Source organism: Melanaphis sacchari, unplaced genomic scaffold, assembly GCF_002803265.2.
Source record: "Melanaphis sacchari strain LSU unplaced genomic scaffold, SCAv2.0 Contig1_pilon_pilon, whole genome shotgun sequence".
NCBI lineage: Eukaryota > Metazoa > Arthropoda > Insecta > Hemiptera > Aphididae > Melanaphis > Melanaphis sacchari.
Genome location: NW_020270976.1, coordinates 5,281,253 through 5,304,629, shown reverse-complemented (window position 1 = coordinate 5,304,629; position 23,377 = coordinate 5,281,253). Strand labels below are relative to the sequence as shown.

The 23,377-nt window shown below is 25.8% G+C and overlaps 1 protein-coding gene across 1 annotated transcript; it reads right to left on the bottom strand.

Annotated features, from left to right (window-relative positions):
* Positions 1–3,011: 3,011 nt before the first annotated feature.
* Positions 3,012–23,015, bottom strand: LOC112593220 (translational activator of cytochrome c oxidase 1). The gene is made up of 5 exons (XM_025337570.1): positions 22,708–23,015; positions 21,656–21,765; positions 21,202–21,332; positions 19,427–19,601; positions 3,012–3,283 (listed from the first exon to the last, which is right to left on the bottom strand). The coding sequence occupies exons 1-5, from the start codon at positions 22,889–22,891 to the stop codon at positions 3,083–3,085; spliced, it is 801 nt and encodes a 266-aa protein (XP_025193355.1). The 5' UTR covers positions 22,892–23,015; the 3' UTR covers positions 3,012–3,082.
* Between the last annotated feature and the right edge of the window lie 362 nt (positions 23,016–23,377).

Sequence of the window (23,377 nt, the reverse complement as noted above, 5' to 3'; positions counted from 1 at the left end):
ACTAAATAACCATGATCGCGATTTACACTTAATATTTTGCAATATATATAATAAAGATAACATTGTAATAATGTGCTGTAGAAAGATCGTGTAATCTTAAAACAAAACGAATACATATAAATCCTCGTATGGATACAAATAACGTATCAATAAAATATTTGCACTCAAAATTCGAATAATAGTTATACGGACTACAGAACGTGGTAAAAGCTACGAACTGACTAATTAAAATGGCGATTGTTATTCGTATCGCAAAAATATTTGCAATTATATGAAATAATATAAATGTATGCATGCACATATTATAGCATAGTACCTACTTATTCTCTTTAATATATTGCAGTGTTGCACTATTGCAGGGTTATGCAAACGTCATTATACTTATCGTGAATTATAATAAATTACAAATCTGCGCTGACCCCGTAGTTATAGGAGGTTGTGATGACCTTTAAATTGCGTGCGAAATATTCGCTGCGAAATTTTCAATTTCTTGTCTCCATAATATTGTCACGAAAATACGAAAATTATTCGAAATCTATAAACGATGAAAGGTTAAGTATATTTATATACTTAGATTAAACACAAGCAATTGCCGGCTTAGTGAATATAATAAATTGTAGGTATGTGCGTATATTCGACAATTATCTTTTGATATTATTTAGCTATGATGATGATCCGTTGGCAAAGTATGCAGACTATTCAGGGGCGGAGTGGGAAAACAATTAAGGCCAATAAAATTAATTTCCTACAGGCTTTTCAACAATTTCATCTCTAGAATAAAATTAAAAAAAAATATTTTTCTATCTATACTCTTCAGGGCAACTGGCCATTTAGCTTCCAGGCCACTGGGATTTTTCCCGGTATTCCGGTTAGGTTACATATAAATACACGCGTGCCTACTAATAACAAAAATAAAGAATGCAGAAATAGTTTTAACTTAATAATAAATTGAGATGTGCAGTTATAGAAAATAGTAAAAATATAACATAACAAGTAAAATATTTATTTAAATTTGTTATCGATCAACTGCACTTTTTTCGATTTTCTCTCGGCATAACTCTTTTTAACTGTAAAAAATCTATTTACAGCTATTTCGTTTTCTACATAGACAAAATCGGTAATGGAACCAAATGTTCATTAATCATAGTAGATCGCAAATATATTTTTTCAAGTTAACTACATAATGCAACATATATAGATACATACACGTACATTTTACATTTACAGTTTCCTCTACGTGGCTATACGTAAAAACGACGAGTACGTGTAATTTTTATTCCGATTATTGGCACTTGGATACAATACCTATAGTTGTTGTGATTTTCGCCGCATTCACTTCGAACACTGTAAAACCTATTAATTATAAATTATAGGAAAAATGCAGTAACTAAACCCGTTTAAATCATAAACTACACTATTTACAGGAGAAGAAAAGCTTCAAATGTTAATATATATAATATGGTAACAAACGAATTCAATGATGTAATATGTAATGTGTATCTGTCATTAGGAGGCCCGTTTCATGGGCGGGTGTCGTGAATAAGTTGCGCCATCGTCGGAAAGTCGTGTATGAACTTATTTAATGTAAACTATAATAAACAGTAAAAATACTAAAAACGCGCACAACGATACGCATACGCGCCATGTGAAACGGACCTCAGACGTTTTTATATTATATTATTGTAATCATTTTATACTTATATCACACTTTGTAAAAAATTATATAAAAATAAAATATATTGATGCATAAACATTTACTAACATTACTTGTCTTGTTAGTAATTAGAACAGTTCGAAAATACAGTAAAACGTAGTGTAACACCGAAAATTCCGATAAGACATACCTACTTTAATTAGCTATATTAATAATATGTTAGGCTGGTTTTATAGTTTTGAGGAATCAGAGCTAATAAGACTACGGGTCCCTGGATTTAATATATTTTCTTACTTTATTATCCTCTGACATTTTCTTCGTGCAAAAAATCACATATTCGCATTAATCATTTATAAATAAATAAAGTGGTATTTTATCAATTACGTTACATTCTAGTAATACCTATATTAAAATACGACTCGAGGCGTTTGCTTAATGCTCACCATCAAATCTGATTCTGTTTATGTGTTATGTTATTATTATATATATCATATATTTTCAATCAGTAGTTATTGTATTAAAAAAAAAAAAAAATAAAACATAATACAATATATTAACATGTATTATTATGTCACGTGGAAATTCATTAAATTGGCAAAATATAACAATGTATTTTAATAAAAATTGATTAAATAATTATTATAGCTCAAAAGTATGATTATTATGTATTTAAATCTATTTCTATTTCTTGAAAAGTCATAAGTAATATATAATGGTGACTAAATAAATAATTTTAAGAAAAATTAACTTATGTATGTGTGTACTAAATAGTAAATAATGCCATGTAAATAATAATTGTAATTAGTATAAGTGTAGGTACTTATCCATAAAAATAAAAAACTAAAATAAAAAATTATAGTATTTTCAAAATGCATATTATTATATCAATATACTTTATAAGTGGTATTTCATAACGATTGTTGCTATATACATAACTTAAACTCGTTTTCAGTATTATTATTTTTATGAATTTATTTTTTATATAATTTGTTTTTTTTTCGATAAAACGTATGTACTTAGATTTATTTTTTTATTATTAAAAATAAATCATACATGCTTAATCGTTTATTCGTTCGAAATTTGATGATAGTTTTTCTTTATGCGTAAAGCGTTATAAACTTATAAAACTAAATGATAAGTTATCATTTGATAACATTTCAAATGAAACAACTAGATTAAATTTATAATTAATAAATGAAAAACTTTTAGATCACTTTTTTTATACTCAAGTTGAAAAAACGTAAACAGAATAACTTTAAAATAATACATCAGTATAATATGCATTACTCACTCAATTCAGAATCTGAAGCATTTATGAATATAAAGTAATCATTTTGTTTAAAAAAATAAATAAAAATGCCACGTGAATTAACTATATTTATTAACAAGTTTGTATTACCTTGCACTTAACAATTTTACATCATTAAATTAATTTACATTATCATAAACTTGAATGACGTCCGGTAATCCTTGAACGTTATTAATGAATTTTACTAAATGTTCGTATTCTATTTCACTTAATGATACTTTTTGTAGCGGCAAGTGTTCCTCTTCAGCATGCAATATGTCGTATTTATATTTTTCTAGATTGGTCCGAACTTTGGCAATATCATTTGGTTCACAAAGAAACTGTAAACAAAATAAAAAATATTTAATAAATATAAACATTTTAACCTAGCTATCTAGTTAATCAATAAAAAAAGCAAAACAATTAATGGCGTTTTAACGGCCTGATAAGCTGTATTTTGTACATTATTAGTATATTTAAAAAGTTATAAATAAAAATGTTGCTATAAGGAATTTTAATTTTTGATTACTGTTACGACTCGCACGTCTGAATTTTTTAATTAAGTGCTTTGTATAATGTCTTGAGACTAAACATATTTAAAGCGTTGGTATTCGAAAAAAAACCAAAATTATAATAATATATTATAATCATTTATCAACATAACATGAATAATTCATATAATTTGAGTATGATCAAAGAATTTTCGAAAATTTTACCTGCATAAATACGTTTTATGATATCTAATTTATGATTTATTTTTTTACCAAATTTTGCAGTATCTACATGGTTACATATCTTATGTATTCTTAACATAGCATTAATAAATAATTTAATTTATATGAATTCCAACAAATAAAGCTGGTCATGTGGGTACCGCTTTGCTGTACAGTGGATCACTGTGATGAATATGTTCAATATAAATTAAACGATCAATTAGCATATTACATGATATTATGTTGTGTAATATTGCTATGAATGTAGTTTATTTTACTAGTAGGCTCGTTTCACATGGGCGCGCGAGCGCGTATCGTATGCCTGCGTTTTTTGTGTATAATGAATAACTTATTACGTGCTACTCCGAGGAGGAAAACGCGCCATCGCCGAAATGATGCGTATGAATTTATTTAATGTAAACTAAAAACGCGCGCATATGAAACGGGCCTTAGTAATACAATAAGTTGAATAATTTTTTGGAGAAAACATTACATTTAAAAATATTATAAAATTATTATAACATAGCCTGTAGAAAAATACCCGAATCCCGATAATCCAATCCGCCTCTGGATCTACCTAGTTACTAGGTATTACTTTTTTTTTTTATAATTAAAATATGAATCAATACTTAAAAGAATAAATAATAATATATACTTAACGATAATGAAAAAAAAAAATTATGTACTAATATAATATATAATGAGCAAAATAAATAATTATTTTTGTAATAAATTGTTTTTTCTTTATTTTATTTTCCAGGATTCTTTAAAATTATATTTTTTAGCTTATGGACAAGATAAGAAAAATAAATATAAAATATTTTTATCATAAAAATATACAATATTTTTTTTATTCGACAAATTTACTGTATTCATTTGAATGTTCCTATACAACCTACTACATAATATTTCATACTTAAATTTTCTACTTGCTATTACAATTTATTGTATACATCAATACACATGGACTCTAATTCTGTCATCTATAAATAAACAAACTGACATCTTGAATACTATTTGATTACTTTTCGTTTTTATCATTATATATTTACCTAATAGTACGTATACCTACGTGTATTACATTATTACCTCACCTAGTCACTTATAAGTTATAAGTACAAATAATTATAGTAGACAGTGATAATAATTAAGTTCAACTGTTTTTAAAGTCTATAGTTAATCTTAATATTAAACAAATTACTATTCAAACTAAAATAGTATGGAAGCACGCGTATACATAACTATAATATGTTATTAATTATTATATTATATAACTATAGATACTATAGATATTCATAACAATCCATTATTTTTTTTTAAATAAATATTTTTCTGATTTAAGTGACAAATATATTTATTAATTGAGATCGCCTTTATAAATTACTGTAAAATATTAAGTGCAATGTTAGCTCGGAAAAAGATGAAATGAATAATAAATGTTCATACATAAAATTTTTATAAAAAGGAGTATTATTTTATAGGTAGATAATAGGATTTTAGTAATTTAAATAAATGTATTTTGTTTTTATAAGTTACCGTTCTGTTTGTATGAATATAAAATATAAAACTTTATATCTATTATTTATTACAAATTAATGCTGAAGAGGCAGGCAAAAGGGCGTCAGAACCCAAACAGTGTGAATAAAAACCTGTTATTTAATAAACATTATTTTATAGCCCACAAGCAGTAGAGGTAAGCGAAGAGTAAAATATAATATCGTATGCCGTGGGTTCAGAAATATGATAGATGTAACAAGTTATTAAACAACAGACTTCCTATACTCCCAATTTAATGTTTTTGAAGTCTAAAAAATAGCCGATTTTACTTATTAAAGAGGCCGTATTCACAATTTCGTCATTGATAAAAACCAAAAGATTTATCAGTAATATATTATAAAAATCAAATTTATTTATTTTGCTAATTGTCATAATCGTATTTCAAAATGTAAACATAGATCTTTTTATTGAATAGAATAGATATTGCCTATTTTAGTATTTTACCGATTGTAACGCATTATAGCCAAATTAGCAATTTTATTTATATAGTTGTGTTATATATAAACTGTGGTCCCAGAATACCGCGAAAATAGGGTGTTATAACGCGCGTGTTGCGTTACTTACTACTTACTAGACCAAAATATTATTTCTATTTTTTATGGTATTAACATTGTTCAATTGATTCAACATTTACTATATTACATAAACATAAATTTTTTGTTGATAGAGAAAAACGACCTACTTAGAATATAAATTAAATTATTATTATTTCCTAATACTACACATTATATAACACTGTTTGGCGAAAATTACAACTTGTTATATACAAGCATTTTCTGGTCTACAGTAAATAATAAAATCCATGTACCGAAACCTAGGAATCTAGATGAAAATCGCTTAAAAATTGATTTATTATTTGTAAATCGTAATGCTTATAATTATATAATATCTATCATGGCCGTTCGAGTATTTTTTTTTTTTTTTTTTTTGAATTCGCTTCATGCTGAATATGAATTGTTGGTAGATATTTTAAACATTTTTTTTTGATTGAGGAGCTGCTAAACGGTCGCATAGCAACAAGCCATTGTTGCTATTGATTATTTCTCCCTTTTAGTTTTTGCTTTCGTTTTTTCTTTTTGTATAATACGCGCAACTCGTTGCAATAACGCGTTTTCGCTTTTATATTCTTCTCGTATTATTCAAGTACGTGCCATCTGTATACAAGGGTATAAAGGGTATAAGCGTAGCAACGGCCGAACAACTTATTGTATTATTTAGTTGCTAACGGCGAAAATGAGAGTGTTACTAAGCAACCAAACGATCAATACACTATATACGCTGTTCGGCCGTTGCTACCCTTGGGCCTTGATGTATATAGATGGAACGTACTTGAATCATACGAGAAGAATATAAAAGCGAAAACGCGTTATTGCAACGAGTTGCGCGTATTATACAAAAAGAAAAAACGAAAGCAAAAACTGAAAGGGAGAAATAATCAATAGCAACAATGGCTATTGTTGCTATACGACCGTTTAGCAGTTGCTCAATCAAAAAAAAATGTTTAAAACATCTACCAACAATTCATATTCAGCATGAAGCGAATTCAAAAGAAAAAAAATACTCGAACGGCCATGATAGATATTATATAAATATAAGCATTACAATTTACAAATAATGAATCAATTTTTAAGCAATTTTCATCTAGATTCCTAGATTTCGGTAAATGGATTTTATTATTTACTGTAGACCAGAAAATGCTTGTATATAACAAGTTGTAATTTTCACCAAACAGTGTTATATAATGTGTAGTATTAGGAAATAATGATAATTTAATTTATATTCTAAGTAGGTCGTTTTTCTCTATCAACAAAAAATATATGTTTATGTAATATAGTAAATGTTGAATAAATCGAAAAATGTTAATACCATAAAAAATAGAAATAATATTTTAGTTTAGTAAGTAGTAAGTAATTTTAAGTAGAACAAATTGTCAATATTAAGTAGGGAAATTATGTAAAAAAAGAAGAGAAAAAATAATAACGTGGACGCTTCTGCGATGGTCGTGGGACTTGACCACTGTAAGAAAAGATTGATAATAATTCAAGTATTAACTTATTTTGTGTGTTCGATTTGATCGGCGTATACAACAAAGTGGTGCCCAACTATTAGCTCGTTGTACGACCTGTGTGTGTGTGTGTGTGTGTGTGTATGTTGATCATACGCGTTTTTTACTGAATTCTATAGTTGTGTGCGTGCGTTTATCATACACGATTTATTATTAAATTCTACAGTTGGGTGTGTGTGTTTGTGTATTGATCATACGCGATTCAACCTTGGCGTAAATGACAACTGTGATATTGATACATATAGTTTCGGCAATTAATGATATTATTAAAAACGTTGTTTAGTTTACTAATTCAAAATTATCGACAATTTAAAATAATTTTAAGAGTTCCGAAGATTTCCTAATATCCAATAATATTACGATACGACTTAATTTTAATTTCGCACGTCAATGCTCGTACACTGATCCAATTGTCTTGAATTTATTTTATCTTATCGTAAATAGTAATTGCGATGGGAAATTATATAGAATTTATATCCAATTAATAAACAAGACCCATTTACGTCACGTACAACTAAAGAAGAAACATTAAGTTATGGTGTCAATAATCTCAAATAACATGTTTAACACATATTACTGTTGAGAACAATAGTAATCTTCGCCAAGATAATAAATAATTAATATTTTGGGTAAATACTTTGGTTTGTGGCACGATTAATATGCCCGCATTCACATTAGAAAAACGGATCACGGCTAGAATTTCACAAGAACCTACAGACACCATTACATCAATAACGACTGAATATTCTAATAAAAATTGTAATAATCTCGTGCGATGTTTGAAGTGATTGTGTAAAGATGCCTATTATAATTTTGAGGAAAAAAAGTAATAATATTTTCGTAAAGTGGGGTCCGCGCTACCGAAGGCACACAGAATAATGTGTATAGGCGAGGGGTTCACGACCTGTGTCGGGGAGGGGGGTATCATCATTAAATCAATCGTTACGTTTTAACAACGACGCATTTTGGATGTGTGTCCTTGGGTTTATCGTTACGGCGTCGGCACTGTTATATTTCGGTATTTTATTATAATACAATGTAGCTGTGCTCGCGTAAGGATGAGCCCACTACGTACGTGTGCGTCGTAGTTAATAATTGTGGAATGCGGTTTACATGGAAACAGTGTCTTTGAAAGATGTTATAGAGAAAGCATTGAGGAGAAAGAATATTATACTTATTTTTTTTTTAACACGGCTACACCTAAATATCGAAATAATCTTATATATACAAAGAATATTATGTAAACTACATAGGTTAAAATTAAATTATTCAGCATGAACGTTCTATAAAATAGAATTAGCTATATTATTTGAAAAAATGAAAAGTTATAACTAAAAAGTAATAATAGATATTTTTTTAAATAACAACTGTGCAAAAAAAACCCAATTTTTAAGCTTAAGAATTTATTAAAGTATAATTATATGATTACAGTCATTTTTCCTAAAATCCTAAATAATCTTTTTCAAAAGAATATTTAAAATTACTACTAATGTAATGAAATATATAATACACTAAATCAGACTGTATTTAGTATTTACTAAGGTTCTTTTATAACTATAAATAATTATAATCGATATAAAAGAAAAAATTCGTTTCCGCTATAAACATTTTTAAACAAACATTTATATTAATAATTAATTTAATTCGAAGAAATAATGTATACCGTAAAAATAAATAATTACTTTTAATTTTTTTAATTTTTTACGTTACATCTCATAAATAATTTTAATATCGAGGTTTTTTTTTTTTTTTTTGTTTCATCGTGAAAATTGTTAAGCATTTTCGTTGGAATAACTTCTATTGTATTTTGTTGAACTTTCATATTGTCATACTGAATAATTTAATTTTAACCTATGTAATATGTAATTTATATGATATTCTTAGTAAATATGAAATTATTTCGGTAAATGGTTGTAGCTGTGTTAAACTAAGTAAATATAATATTCTTTCTCCTTGATGTTTTTTCTATGTCTCTTACATATACTATTTCCATGCAAACCGTATTTCATGATTACTGACTACGACACACGTTCGCAGTGGGCTCATCCTTACACATGGGCTGGCAATCGTGTTTACGCACTCGCATTTATATTGTATTACAATAGACACCGAAATATAGCATTGCCAACGCCGTAACGATAACTCCAAGGACACATACAAAATGCGTCTTTGTTAAAATGTAACAATTGATTGAACGATGATACCCCTCCCCCCTAGACACAGGTCGTAAACCGTAAACCCATCGCCAATATACATTCTTCTGCGTGCCTTCGGTGGTGCAGACCCAACTTTACGAAAACAATATTACTTTTTTTTTTCAAAATTACAATAGATAGGCGTACGAAATTATCACAATTTTTATTAAAATATTGTATCCAAATATCGAAATATTTATTTATGGTCTTATAAAGTGTCTTAGCTAGTTGAATTTAATATTAACAGGAATTTTTATTTCGTTTGTAAATATTCTTTAAAAATGGTAATATATGCCTTTAACAGACAAACGCCAATTTAAGGCAGCTTATTATATATACCTATTATTATAATGGGAAAATAATTAAATTTTAACATCAAACAATAAAGAGCAGATCTTTACTTGTAAAGTATTTTTATTTTTTAGATGTTCAATATAATAACATAAATATAATTTAATTTATTAATTTCTTATCAATTACAACGCATTTGAGAGGACATATTGTTTCTGTCTTGTAAACGTATATAGCGTGATTAATTTTCGTTCAGTATAATCAATTTTGTACAATTAGCTTAAATATTATAACAGAGAATTGACCTATTATATTAAGTTAACAATTTTATCTGTTTTAAAATATTAGAACTCGGTAATTGTAACTTTAGCCCGTTAGCCGTAAGAAAATATAAAATGTATAAATATATTGTTATACAAGTATTATTTAAATAATTAAAATTTAACAATTTGTTACCCATTATAAAAACTTAAAAAAGCGGACGTTAACATTCGGAATCGTTTATGTAATCAGAATGTAATAATTAGTTACTGAGAATAGATAAATTCCGATCACTGAGCTATCAAAATGCAAGCGTGTCAATAATTTAAATAGATTACATTTGAGAAAATCTCATAAAATATAATAATAATTGGTTGATTTTGATGTATTTTAATGATTGGCATATGTTAAACATAATTTGAAAAATATAAATACAGTTATTAGAAATAAGAACTATATATAGCGTATGACGACTATGACGTATGTACCAGTAAACTATTACTTAGAAATGGCTCGTAGGATTTTTTACCTATAGATTTTTTAATACAAGGAATGCATCAGTTAAGGTCTCATTCCTATATTGTATCTTCGAGAAAATTTGTGCTTTTGAATTATGTTTTTAAGTATGAGTATAATTAGGTTGCGTTGATGACTTAATAACCACTACCATTTTCATTTTTTCATTTTTTCACTTTTATTTATTATTTATATCTTTAGTTTTTGTATTTATCTTTGAATTGTTAATACTTAGATTACAAAACCCAAAACCGATAAATTAGTATGATACTAGAAAATTTTACATTAACATTCAGTAAAATAAAGATCGTTATTATTAAAAAATGAATTGTTATTTTTTACTTAAAAAAAGCTTAATACATATAACGCAATACTGCACGCACAACATGAGTTGAATTAAATGTGATTTTACAAAAAGCATTGTCATAACTTATTTGTCAACCAAGTATATAATTTTTGAGAAACTGCAACCCGTAGTATGCTCGGTCATTCGATTCTTTTGTATTATAAATAAGATAAATATAAAATAACATCGTAGTGCTTAATATTGTGTTGAACTAGAATTTTCGAAGTATACAGTATAGTCAGTATACAGTATTATTATTTATTATACTTAAACAAAATATTTATTTTAATATATTTGCGCACTGTTGGCCGGTAAATCGTATACATATGCAGTGCAATTTATTGATAATTATTAATTATATACATCATTATTATGCTTGACCGCTGAACTATATCGTAAGTGATTTTTATTTCGTTAGACACACATCATTTAAAAATTATTAACATTGTTGAAAATATTTTTTAACATTTTTATCATTATTAACAATAAAATATAGTTTTGTAATAAGTAATAACTTTAAACTACGTAAAAAAATTATTTTTTGAGATAATAGTGTTATGTTAAATGGATCGCTCCGTAGAGCGTAAATGTATAAACTATAATATAATATATTATGTTTACTTATATCATCAAATGCTGACGCGCGCACATACTATCATTATTTGTATTTTAAATAAAATACAATACACACTAGCTCATGGCATTAAAACAGGATTTTTTTCTTTTCAATTCTTCTATTGTCAAAAACTCGTGTTATAACTTATAAATTATAATTTATGATAATGTGTTAATATAATATACGGTATGCAGCTGTGTACACGTGTATGCTCTACGAATTACGAGACCCCAAACGCAGTCAGTTAGGCCTACACGAAAAAACACAGTTATAGCGTATTTATTGTACAAAACCGGCTAACATACGCATATTATAATATTATTTAAACAGCGGGTGTCAACGGCCGATGTTGATCGTTATTTTTCGGGTACCGTGAGCCACAAGGAGAAAAGTGAAATATCATTAGTCCTTGAACCTTCGCCAGCGTCACCAGGGAAACGACGCATGTGCCTACCGACGCGACGTTGCTATCGATCGGCGCCACATTGTACGCATTCAACGTATTCATTAATATTATATTTTCGGCGTCTTGGTAACGATATTTTTAATGGCTCTCAAACGAGACGCTGTGCCGTAAAAAAAAAAAAAAAAACAGTGACGACGAGATTATAATAATATGTACATACATATTATATAAAAATGAATATTTTTTTATAGACTCAAAAACTACTGAATCACTTTCAATAAAAGTTAATATAATAAATTCCTTGAGACTCGTAATCGTGTTTATAGTTTATTTTTTCAACTCCTAGATCATAGGTTGCTAAATGCTGGCCACGCATAAATTTATTTTTGAGTTAAAAAATCGAACATTTTTTATTTATTTAAATAGTTGCCATTAGTTATAGATTACATTATTACTCTAAAAATTAGGAGAAATATATCAGATAAAATCGTTTAAAAATAAATAAATATTAAAATCAAATAATAAATATTAGAACATTTAGAACATAATAATTACAAAGATTATTTTTATATAGTGAGCAATCATAACTTACTTTTTTAATTCTATGGTACATATTTTTGATATTTACGCATAATGAAGAGTACAAATCTTATCGATATTGAATTTACGTTAACTTTGAAACATAAATTAAATCATATTTTCAGTTTTTAAAATTTAAACATAAATATGTCCAGAATTAAAGATTAAAAAATTATAAAATTTATCATTGTAATTGTGTTTATACTGTATTTTATATTTCAACTAAAATATAATGGAATAAAATAGAAAAAATATATAAGTAATATAGCTAGTATATATTGAAATACATAATACTATTATGTAGAGAGCAGTTCTCGTAGAATTCTGCGTTTTTAAATACTATAATCGTTCTTCTTTAAATAATATTATCAGTCATCGCTCATTGCCTTAAACAATTCGACATACAATACCGTTTGAAATTTATTTTTTGTGAAACACTAACACATAATGTAATATTTTATATCATTAAACTTGTACCAATATATACCATACTAAAACTACACATTTTTAAATTTCTCAAAGAGTAATGACTGCATCATTTGCCACACGTGTCGCACATCAATTAATTTTTAAAGAATAAAGACTTCTATACTTTTTACTTTTAGTATAGAAAGAAAAATAAATTTGTGTATAACTTTATTTACTCTTACTATTTTACTAGCACTATTAACTAATACGTGGGACCATTAATCATAGAGAATTATCTAATTGCCCAATTTGTCCTTGGTTATATATTAATAATATCACCTAAATTGAATATAAAAATATTCCTTAAAAATAATATTAATTTTTGCTAATAATTAAAAAATATATATTATAAATAAATGAAAACAATAATTCGATAGACACGCGTTACATTTAATTAAATATTGGATGTGCATAAGTTTAGTATTTTATTTTTGTATTATTGTTAACCTAAATAAGATAAAGAAATTTTAAACATGTCAAAAGCTTAACCATAGTTTTCTTCTTGCCTGGGCGCCTATCAAAAAATTTCGGTCATTTAAGATATACATAATGAGTTGAATTCTCAGTTTTTATGGAATTTTTGGTTTTTTTTTAATAGTTTTTAAGGCATTTAAATCTTAGTCCAATTATTATTAAACAAGTATATACATTGATTTAGTTTTTATAATAGGGATTTTTTAACTGAGATTTTTTTCCACAGTGAATAACATACTACATTTATATTCAATATTCAGTTAATCTCAGATATTATAACATTATATTATTCGAGTAGATATAATCTATAATGATATAATATATGGCAGTACGATACAACACTATACTTATATTTTATTATAATATTAAACAAAACGATAAAAATCGTTAGGGTATATTGTAGGACGAGTTTTCGGTACAAGTTCTGAGAATAAAATAATAATCTAATGGACCATTAATAATAATTTGTTCGTTGCCATGATGACGAGATACAGCCGGCCAACAGGCGTACGCAGGCATGTACGTCCAAAAAATCAATAAAATATACAACGTAACGATAGCAACAAATTTTACTTTCACATTACATTGTGATTCGATAGCGGTTCGAACCAAAATGTAGGGAAGAATTATTATTATTATAGCAGAATCTTCAGATATATAAGATTTATTGTAGGTACAAACATTACCTTTTTTCAAAGTACATAAATTTTTTTGTTAACTAAGAGTTTAAATGAGGTAGGTATCACTCAAAAACGTACAACGTGTTTTAAGAAAAATAAAAAATTGATGCTGGTGTACATTAATACATAAGCATAATATACACTTCATAGTAGATAATTTTAATATAGTATAGCTATTAATTCAATCTTACGTTTAAATCCACGCTACAACACAAACTACTTAACTGATAAAATAAAGTCACCTTGACGATAAAATAAATTGGAATTTTGACCTGTAACCTAAAAAGTTATATAATCAAACCAACTATAAATCTATGCATTTAATTTAAACTAAATTCGATTAAATTAATTTTTTAACGATCTACATTGTGAAGCAAAAATTAATGATAATATAAGTATATTAAAAAATAGTAATTAATGGCTATTAATGATTTTTAATCAACACTATATTCTTTCTATACTCTATAATACATAAGTTATAAGTTATAACTAATACTTATGAAATAAATATACTAATAATATGGTGTATTTTATATTAACACAAAGCTATATTTTTCAATAGTTAAATATTATTTTTGTGAATAATTTAAGTTACTAAAAAGACGCTACAGTATTACACCGAAATATTTTGCTGTAACAAGTAATATAAGAATGTAAGATACACAGTATTAAAATATTGGTATTAATTGCGTCTTCTCATTTTATCGACGAACGGCATACTAGCATGTTTGTACCAAAGTATAATTAAATGATTAATAAAAATAAAAATACGATGAAAATTATTGTAAAAATTAATATTATTTATTACGAAAAGCGGCAGAGTAATCGAAAATATACATAGACAATATATAGCAAATAGGAGTTTGCCGATATGAAATTTGTCTTTCAGCTTACAAAAAAACATCTTAACAGAACGGCGTACTAAATATGACTAAGCTAACATAATTTGCAACAAAATATTGTAACTATTTACTGTTTTTAAAAAGAAACAAAAAAGTAAAATAATTATATTTTTCTATTTCATAATTAAATTTTCAAATTATACTCAATGATTTGAGTATTTTTTATCGGATACTTTTAAAAGAATATTAACAAATTTTATCATAAAATATCATTTAAAAATATAATATAATATTTCTTATGGATTTTAGAGAATTCTAAATGCTTGTTTCTATATCGTAAAATTATAACATTTAGGGAATACGATTCTGGCCTAAACAGTTATAATTTTATAAACTACAGCTTTAAATTATAAATTAAAAACTCATGCATAATAATATGGTATATAGTATATAATATATAATTATTAATTATAATTTATTATTATTTATTAATATACTACCGGTGATTCATCCCATGTTATAGATTTACAAAAATATTAAATATATTATTATCTATGATTAAAAATCAAGGCATCAATTTGAGATTTTAATTTTGTGGTCATATTTTACGAATGAAAATATGTATACTTCAAAGCCTATATTATTTTTTTAATACAATAAATCTATCTATTGCACATTAACACAAAATTCCCATGACGCGGAGTATAATTCAAAAGAATTTTCTCTTATATTCCAACTAAAACTGAGCAGTGAGCTCGTGGGTTTCACAGAGATTGGTTTAAGGGCGAGCAATTTAGTAGTTAAGCCCTAACCTATTGGTCCTAAGTTAGTTTTTTTTTAATGTAACAATTTTATGCTTTAGCTTTAATTCTTATAAAAATAAGTATAATTCTGGTGCCAAATCATTATTATTAAAGAACCATCCAACTTATCAAATATTCTTTGGCTTAAATTATTGTAATTACTATGACGAAAAAAATGTTACCACTAAAATTCGTTTATGACTATCCAGTCACTAGTTACGGTGATTTTTTAACATTGCGCGTGACGCGTCACAATTCGTTTGCTGCGGCGACGGCCATGTATTATATTATAATTTACAGCAATATTGATCTATTTTCGGTTTAACGTAAAGTAACTGCTAATGAACTAATTATTTTTCGAATAACCTAACCAAATGTATTTAAGAGTATCTCATAATCTTTTTATTCGTATAATTATATCACATTTTAATTTAATATTAATGAAATAATAACAATTATATTATATTAGATTAGAAGTTAGAATAATTAGATAATATTATGAGAGCCTTTAGCAATTTCTAATATTAGCTACGAGTTAAAACTAAAATAGTCAGTTTAGACGTTAAAAATCTATAAGTACTCGATGCCACAATCGTCAAAACAATATTACACATATTTACTGCAGTGAATGTAAGGCAAATTCCGTAATAAAATTTACTTAAAAGTTATTTTTTTCTAAAAGATTAAATCAATATGTGATATAATAATACTAATAAAAAGATTATGAGGTACTCTTAAATACATTTGATTAGTTCATTCGAGAGAAAATAAGTTTATTAACAGTTATTTTACGTTAAACCAAAAATGGATAAATATTGCCGTGTATAATACACAGCTGCTGCCGCTGCGAACGAATCTGTGGCGTCGCGCATTTTCAAAAATCACCGGACTAGAGAACGAATACAAACTATAGTACTATAACCTAACCGTGATAGGCCGGACGAAGACCGAGTATCGTCTGAATTACCGATTCGTCGGGGGTTACCCATTTGCGCCAAAAAAATTAATTTATTTTGGGTACAGTCCGTTTGTGCCAAATTTACCTGCGTAAACATTTTACATTAACGAATTGGTTAATTTGTATATTTAAAAGACATCGTGTACTCGTGTCTGAAACGTATAAAAGTTATTTTTATAAATCTATGCATTTTAAATATATATGCAGCATATAAGCGTGTGGCTGTTGAAGATATAAGTATTCGTTCTAGGAAAAATATTTTAACTAAAATGAATAACAACATAAAAAATTCAGATTTTACTACCTATATCTAATGTATCTGCTGTACGAAAAAGTTAATACCGTGCTCATAAAAAATCTCTTCCTTCAAATCCTAAATTTGAGTCTGATGTTTATAAAACATTAATCTATTTACATTTCACAACTTCTTAATTATTAATTAAAATAATTTGTATTATACAAAATTGTATTGATTATTATACAAGGAAATAAATATTATTTTATTATAATAAATTATACCAGGTAAAGTTTTCGTAAATGGGCTGTCAGAAAAAAACATACCTTTTTTTTGGCGCAAATGGGCGTTGCCCAATTCATCCGGATTACCGGATGGTTTTCAAAATTACCTACTCAAATGACTAAGATTTTTATTTTTAATTCCACCACCTTTAAATTGATTGTACTTTAAATTACAAAAATAATAAATAAATTTGGCATAATGAATTTCAAAAAAAAAAAAAAAATGTGTATAATAACAAAACTTGATAATAATAGTAATTTTTTTCTGAATAATACTTTTTATTTATGAACAAATGGACTTATGCCGTTCAGATTACCGCATTCACCGGATACCGGATTATCTAGGGTCTGAACTATCGAGGCTCTACTGTAGTCACTAACGAATTTTAATTGTATCATTGTACTGGCTAACTCTATGCTATATATAACGGTAATAAAATAATAATTGACTTTTTAAATTGGATGGTCCTTTAAATTAAATTGAAAATGGGTTTAAAACTATTTTTTGTTCACACGGAAGTCAACTTACTTAGGTACTTGATCTTTTTTTAGTGAAAATCAAATGTTGTTTAATATGTATTTTACAAAAAAATAAAAAATAATTTATTAAAGATTAACACCTAAATATGTTTTTTTAATTTCTTAGATCTGAAAATATATTCCATGTATAAAAATTGTTGACGTTAGCCGTTAGGTATAAAAATACAACTAGTCAAATATTTTTATGTTAATTTTGTTAATTCACAGAAAATTTTCAACTTAATAAATGATTATAATTTGAGCACTATTCAGTAGTACTACGGTATTTAGTTTATTACATAGTAATTATATATACTATAGTTGTATGTATGTATGTATGTATGTATGTATGTAGTAAACTAGTAACTACACATAGAGCGTTTTCAGCCGAGATACTTTGTCGCCGGCTACTTGTGACTGAAAAGAATCACGCGACTAAAGATAATATTGTTATAAATATACGTGTACAAATTATTATGAGACATAGACACGGAGTGTGTGTTGCGTCACCGAATTTAGGCACGTGTCCCGTCCCCTCGAGTCGCCAGAAAGTGTTTCCTGAAAGCTTTCATGGACATAGCTATGGTAAACTGATGATTATATTAATATTTTTATAATTTAACGAAACGTGGAAATAATTGAGATAAATTTATTTTTATTTAGTAACCATTTACAATAATTGCCCCTCCCCCTCGTAAGGGTAAAACGAGATTTTCTGAAAGGTAAAAACAAGATAACTTTTTTTTATTGTATGTACAATATATTATTAACTTTGTATCAGTCAATTATACTACGATTGCAGTATTGTAATATAGATGTGGCAATTACTTAATATTCAATTATTTTTTCAATCAGTTTTTTACTTAAAATGGTTTATTAATTATATCATAAAATTTCACTAATTAAATGACAAAAATTAGTAATGAGAAAACAGATTTTGTTCAGCGTTTGATAAAAAAAAGATAGCTATTTCAGCCGGATATGTTCCGCGGTTATTCTATAAGTGCAATAATATTATATACTAATTTCAAACTGGAGCAGCATGCTACTGGCTAGTTGACAACTCGGTTTGTCGACATAGCGACATGCCACTTAGCTGACATATAATTGGCTTATACCCAATTTGTCGACATAGTTGATCACATTTTTAAATCAAAATATAATTTTGTATAGGTACCTAATAATTTAAAGTGATTTGTAAAAAATGTTTTGAAATTTTTATCAAATTCAGTCAAATAGTTTTTGAGTATATAAACTACTATTTATATACTTAGATTATAAAAAGTCTTTTTTAATTTTGTAATCAAGAGAAACTCTGTAAATAAGCAAAAAAATATTTGATTTTCATAAATCAAAACAAAATTAATGTGTGAGCCACTCTAAACCTATAACAACCAATATAATTTTAAAAATGATGTTATGAATATTCTGAATTTCAAGGGAATTGTGAATATAATTTGGTGTTTATTGGTTTAGTAGCTTTTAAGATAACCGTATATTAATTAATGCACATATTATTTTGATAACAAGATAGTAATATTCATGACAAACTAATTGTAGGTATTGAAATATCTAGTTAAAATGATTTTTTCTTAACTATCTAGAAAATATTCTACTAAACTCTGAGTTAATACTTAAGACTATAATAAGTATAAATGATAAAATTAAAAAAGTACCTTATAATGGCCAGGTTCTAAATCATCACAGTCAGTTTCTACTTCTTCAGCACCAGCATTAATTGCATGTTCTATACAATCTTCTGCTGCATTTGTTAAATCTGATGATGGCTTAGCTATTAAGATTCCTTTATGAATAAACAAATGCTTAGCTCCAGAATCACAATATGCTAACCTTTTAATAAAATAGAAAAAAAATATGATTAATAGTATTACATAGATGAGTTGGATTAAGAGAATGTCAGTGCAACACAAAGGCATTCACACAAAATAAATTGTTTATACTTTCGAATTATCTTAGAGTAAAATCACTTATTACAAAAATTATTAAGAATAATATTTTTAAAGGTATGAAATATTGATTTGTCTTAATATTGTCTCAGAATATCAATTTAAATTTAAAAAATTATTTTATTGATTTTAAAGTTGAATATAAAGTCACATAATAATTGAATAGAAAACCAATAAATCAATATCTTAAAATAACTATTCTTCAAAATTCAAAATTTTTGTAACAGATGATTTTACGATGACACAAGTCATAAAAAATAATTTTATATAAATGCATATATCAATATTATGAAAAATCTGAGAGAAAAAATTATTTTGCTGACATCCTCCTAACTAAATACTTTAAAATTATCAGTTCTTTGAAAGTAATAAAATGCATATTGAATTAATTTTTAACTATGTACTTATTATTTATTAAAAACGTTTAATTTAGGGGGCAAGAAATTTAATATACTGACATATTTTAATTAGTGGAATAAACTATGATAACTTGTCATAAATAAAAAATGTTAGGAGCTTATGTTTTTTTTTCTAAAAATAATTTAAATTATAAAAAAATCAATAAAAAATTAAAATATAAATTATAACAATAATTATAATAAATTAAAGAAAAATATATTCAAGAAACTTGCGCTTATGGATTTTTATCTAGTATATTATTAGTCTTAAAAATTAAAATGATTCATTATAAAAGATGTGTTAAATTTGAATTCAGTGATAAATAAATGTGCACAAAAAAACAATTCTGAGCAATTATGTTAATTATACAATTGATTATATAATATATTAATTTCTTATAAAATCAATGGTTATACAATATGTTTAATTAGTTTTTGAAAATATTGCATATTAATTGTTATTAATTTCAAAGTCAATACTTAGTACTTACATACCATAAAACAGTATAAATAAGTTTATGGTAAAAATAGCTTAAAATCAATGTAAATATTTTATAAATTTAATTCAGAATAGAAAATTATAAAATATATAACAGTGGAATAAGTTTCAAGCACCTATGTTTAATATTTTTTAAACTGCAACAAAACTAAAACAAAAATAAAATTGTTATACTTTGTTTAAACATCTACTAATTTTCTAAATATTTTAACTTCAAATATCTACAAAAGTTGTGCATATAATTTTTTTTATATATTTTAAATTGCTATAAGAATTACTAATGAACGTTGAATTAAACCTTTAAGCTTTAGCTACTAAAATTGAAAACTTGATGAAGTTTTAACTTAATTAAATTTTGGTTATTTTAAAGAACGTTGATAAAATGTTAACTTACAAGCCATGGTAAAATCAATTTAAAAATAGCTATAAAATAATTAATGAAAATTAAATAAATAAGAAAAACATCATTGTAAAACCAATATGTTCATTATTCCGCTAAGAATGTAATAAGGTTTATTTAAAACATTTTTTAAGATATACATTGTGATCTGTTAAATAAATGGTTTATTATATTTTTAAATTCTTACCCTGATTTTCGTACTAAAGTGTTTAAATTTTGCTTTAGTAGTTTTACATTCTCAGTTAATGATTGAATCAGTATAATTGAACCTCTAGGTCCTTTAATTTCATGCCAATGAACATCTGCTTTACTATTCGACTGAAAAATAAATTATTTATAAAATGATAGGAAGTGAATTATATTTTGATTAGTTAATATATATTTTTAACATCCATCAATTTTTATATTTATCACTAATCAGATAATGTATTAATAAATTATTATGACTTTAGTTTAAATATAAATAGGGTCTTATTAATAAAGTAAAGAAAAATTACACTTTGTGTAAAATTAAATAATATTTATATAAGTAATTTTTATTTAAAAAAAAATATTTTAACTTAAAAGTCTATTAGAACAAAAAAGTATCAGATGTGAAAAATAATAAAATTGTTGGATTTATTAACTTAGATAAATTTTACTTGTGTTTTTATAGTATTTAAGATAGTATCTTTCGGCATACTGTTCTTTTTAGCCATTTCAATTATTGATGCCAACTTAGAGTTGGTTTCAGGATTTGAATCATTTTGTTCTGAAAAAAAAATGTATTAATTAAAGTTATTTTTTTTTTTTTTTGATAAATTGTTTGAAATTTTATTTTTTTGGATATAAATATTGTGATTTTTAGTTGAATTTATTTTTATATTGATTGAGTAAATCATATAAAATATAACATAGGTATTGTAATTGCCTTTTATTTTGAGAATCAATTTTAAGTTTAATTCAAGTACTTAAATTTATGTTTTTGAAAAATTTAACTGTTTTAAGTAAATGTATTAACCTTAGTGTTACAGTTAGAATACAAACCATAACCGCTAATTGCATAGAACATAAAATGGACAATGGAAAATTGTATTGACTATAAAGAAACAAAATAAAAATACATCCATAACAATAATAACAATGCCAAAAACAACTGATAATAATTAATAAAAAAAAAATAGATAGATTTTCTCATGGCATAAATACATGACATCAAAAATTTAACATTTTTAAGTATTATATCATATTAATGTATTATAAATTAAAATATTAGTTACACTATTTTTATAAGAGAACAAAGTAGTATTGTTAACTCAATACATATTATGTGACTAAAAAAACCTAGTATATAACTAGAGGTAAAAATTAAAATTTATTTATTTTCATTACACACATATTGGTAATTCATACCACCAAGTTTATAATTATTGTTGAAATTCTAGTGACATTATCAAAGATTCAATTACATTGAGTAATTAGAGCCATAGTTCGTTAATAAAATTATTCATGGATGCCTTAAAAATATGTCAGATTACTGAGGGTGAAGAATATCTAAACTCTATTGTATATATAAAAACTGTGTAACAATTATTAAACTATATGTAATGTCTATATAATATGATAAGTATGTAGGTGATCTATAGGCACAAAGTTGGGCAAAATATTAACTGTAATCTATATTGAAATTGCTAATAACAGTTTGTAAACATACCCCTGATAGCTAGTTTCATCTGACGGCTAAATTTGGCAAACAACAGCGATTTATACTGATCATTGGCCCCTTTTATATGCTTAATATTGGACCATTTGTTATGACCTGCATTTCGCTTGAGCACGATATTACTCAAGGCAACACGGCAAAGATCAGTTACTTTAAAAAAAGTATTTCTGTACATAATAGAATAAGCATAAGACGTTTATTTCCTAAATATTAATATTCTGTGCTATTAAATTGTTATACTTTTATTAAACTTTAATGTTTTCATTGAAAATACAAGCCACAAGGCTGTAAAATCTAACACCCGGTGATAATTAGTATCAGTTAGGTGTTACCTGTTATCACTTATCATTGATAATAAGCTTAAAAAAAAATGAACATCTCTTTCTAGAATTTTTTTGGCACGGATGAATATGAGTAATATGACTATGTGACCATTAATACATATAATCAAATTGCAGTTCCGAAAAAATGTAATTGAGTCCGTACGTAAACGTTCATAATAGAACGTTTCGGAAGTTACTTGTACAATAAACTAACGATACATACCGACCCGTATCGGAACTTGATACGCATCGAATGTTTCTTCTTGAACATTTTTATTGATCAAAGTTTACCGCCATACAATTCATTATGTAAGACGTAGGCAATGTTTAATTTTTTT

Coding starts and splice junctions, on each gene's coding strand:
- LOC112593220 (XM_025337570.1), bottom strand. CDS start 22,891: ATGTACAGAAATACTTTTTTTAAAGTAACTGATCTTTGCCGTGTTGCC. Junction 21,766..22,707: donor GATGAAACTAGCTATCAGGG/GTATGTTTACAA, acceptor TTTTTTTTTCAG/AACAAAATGATTCAAATCCT. Junction 3,284..19,426: donor TAGAACCTGGCCATTATAAG/GTACTTTTTTAA, acceptor TTTTGTTTACAG/TTTCTTTGTGAACCAAATGA.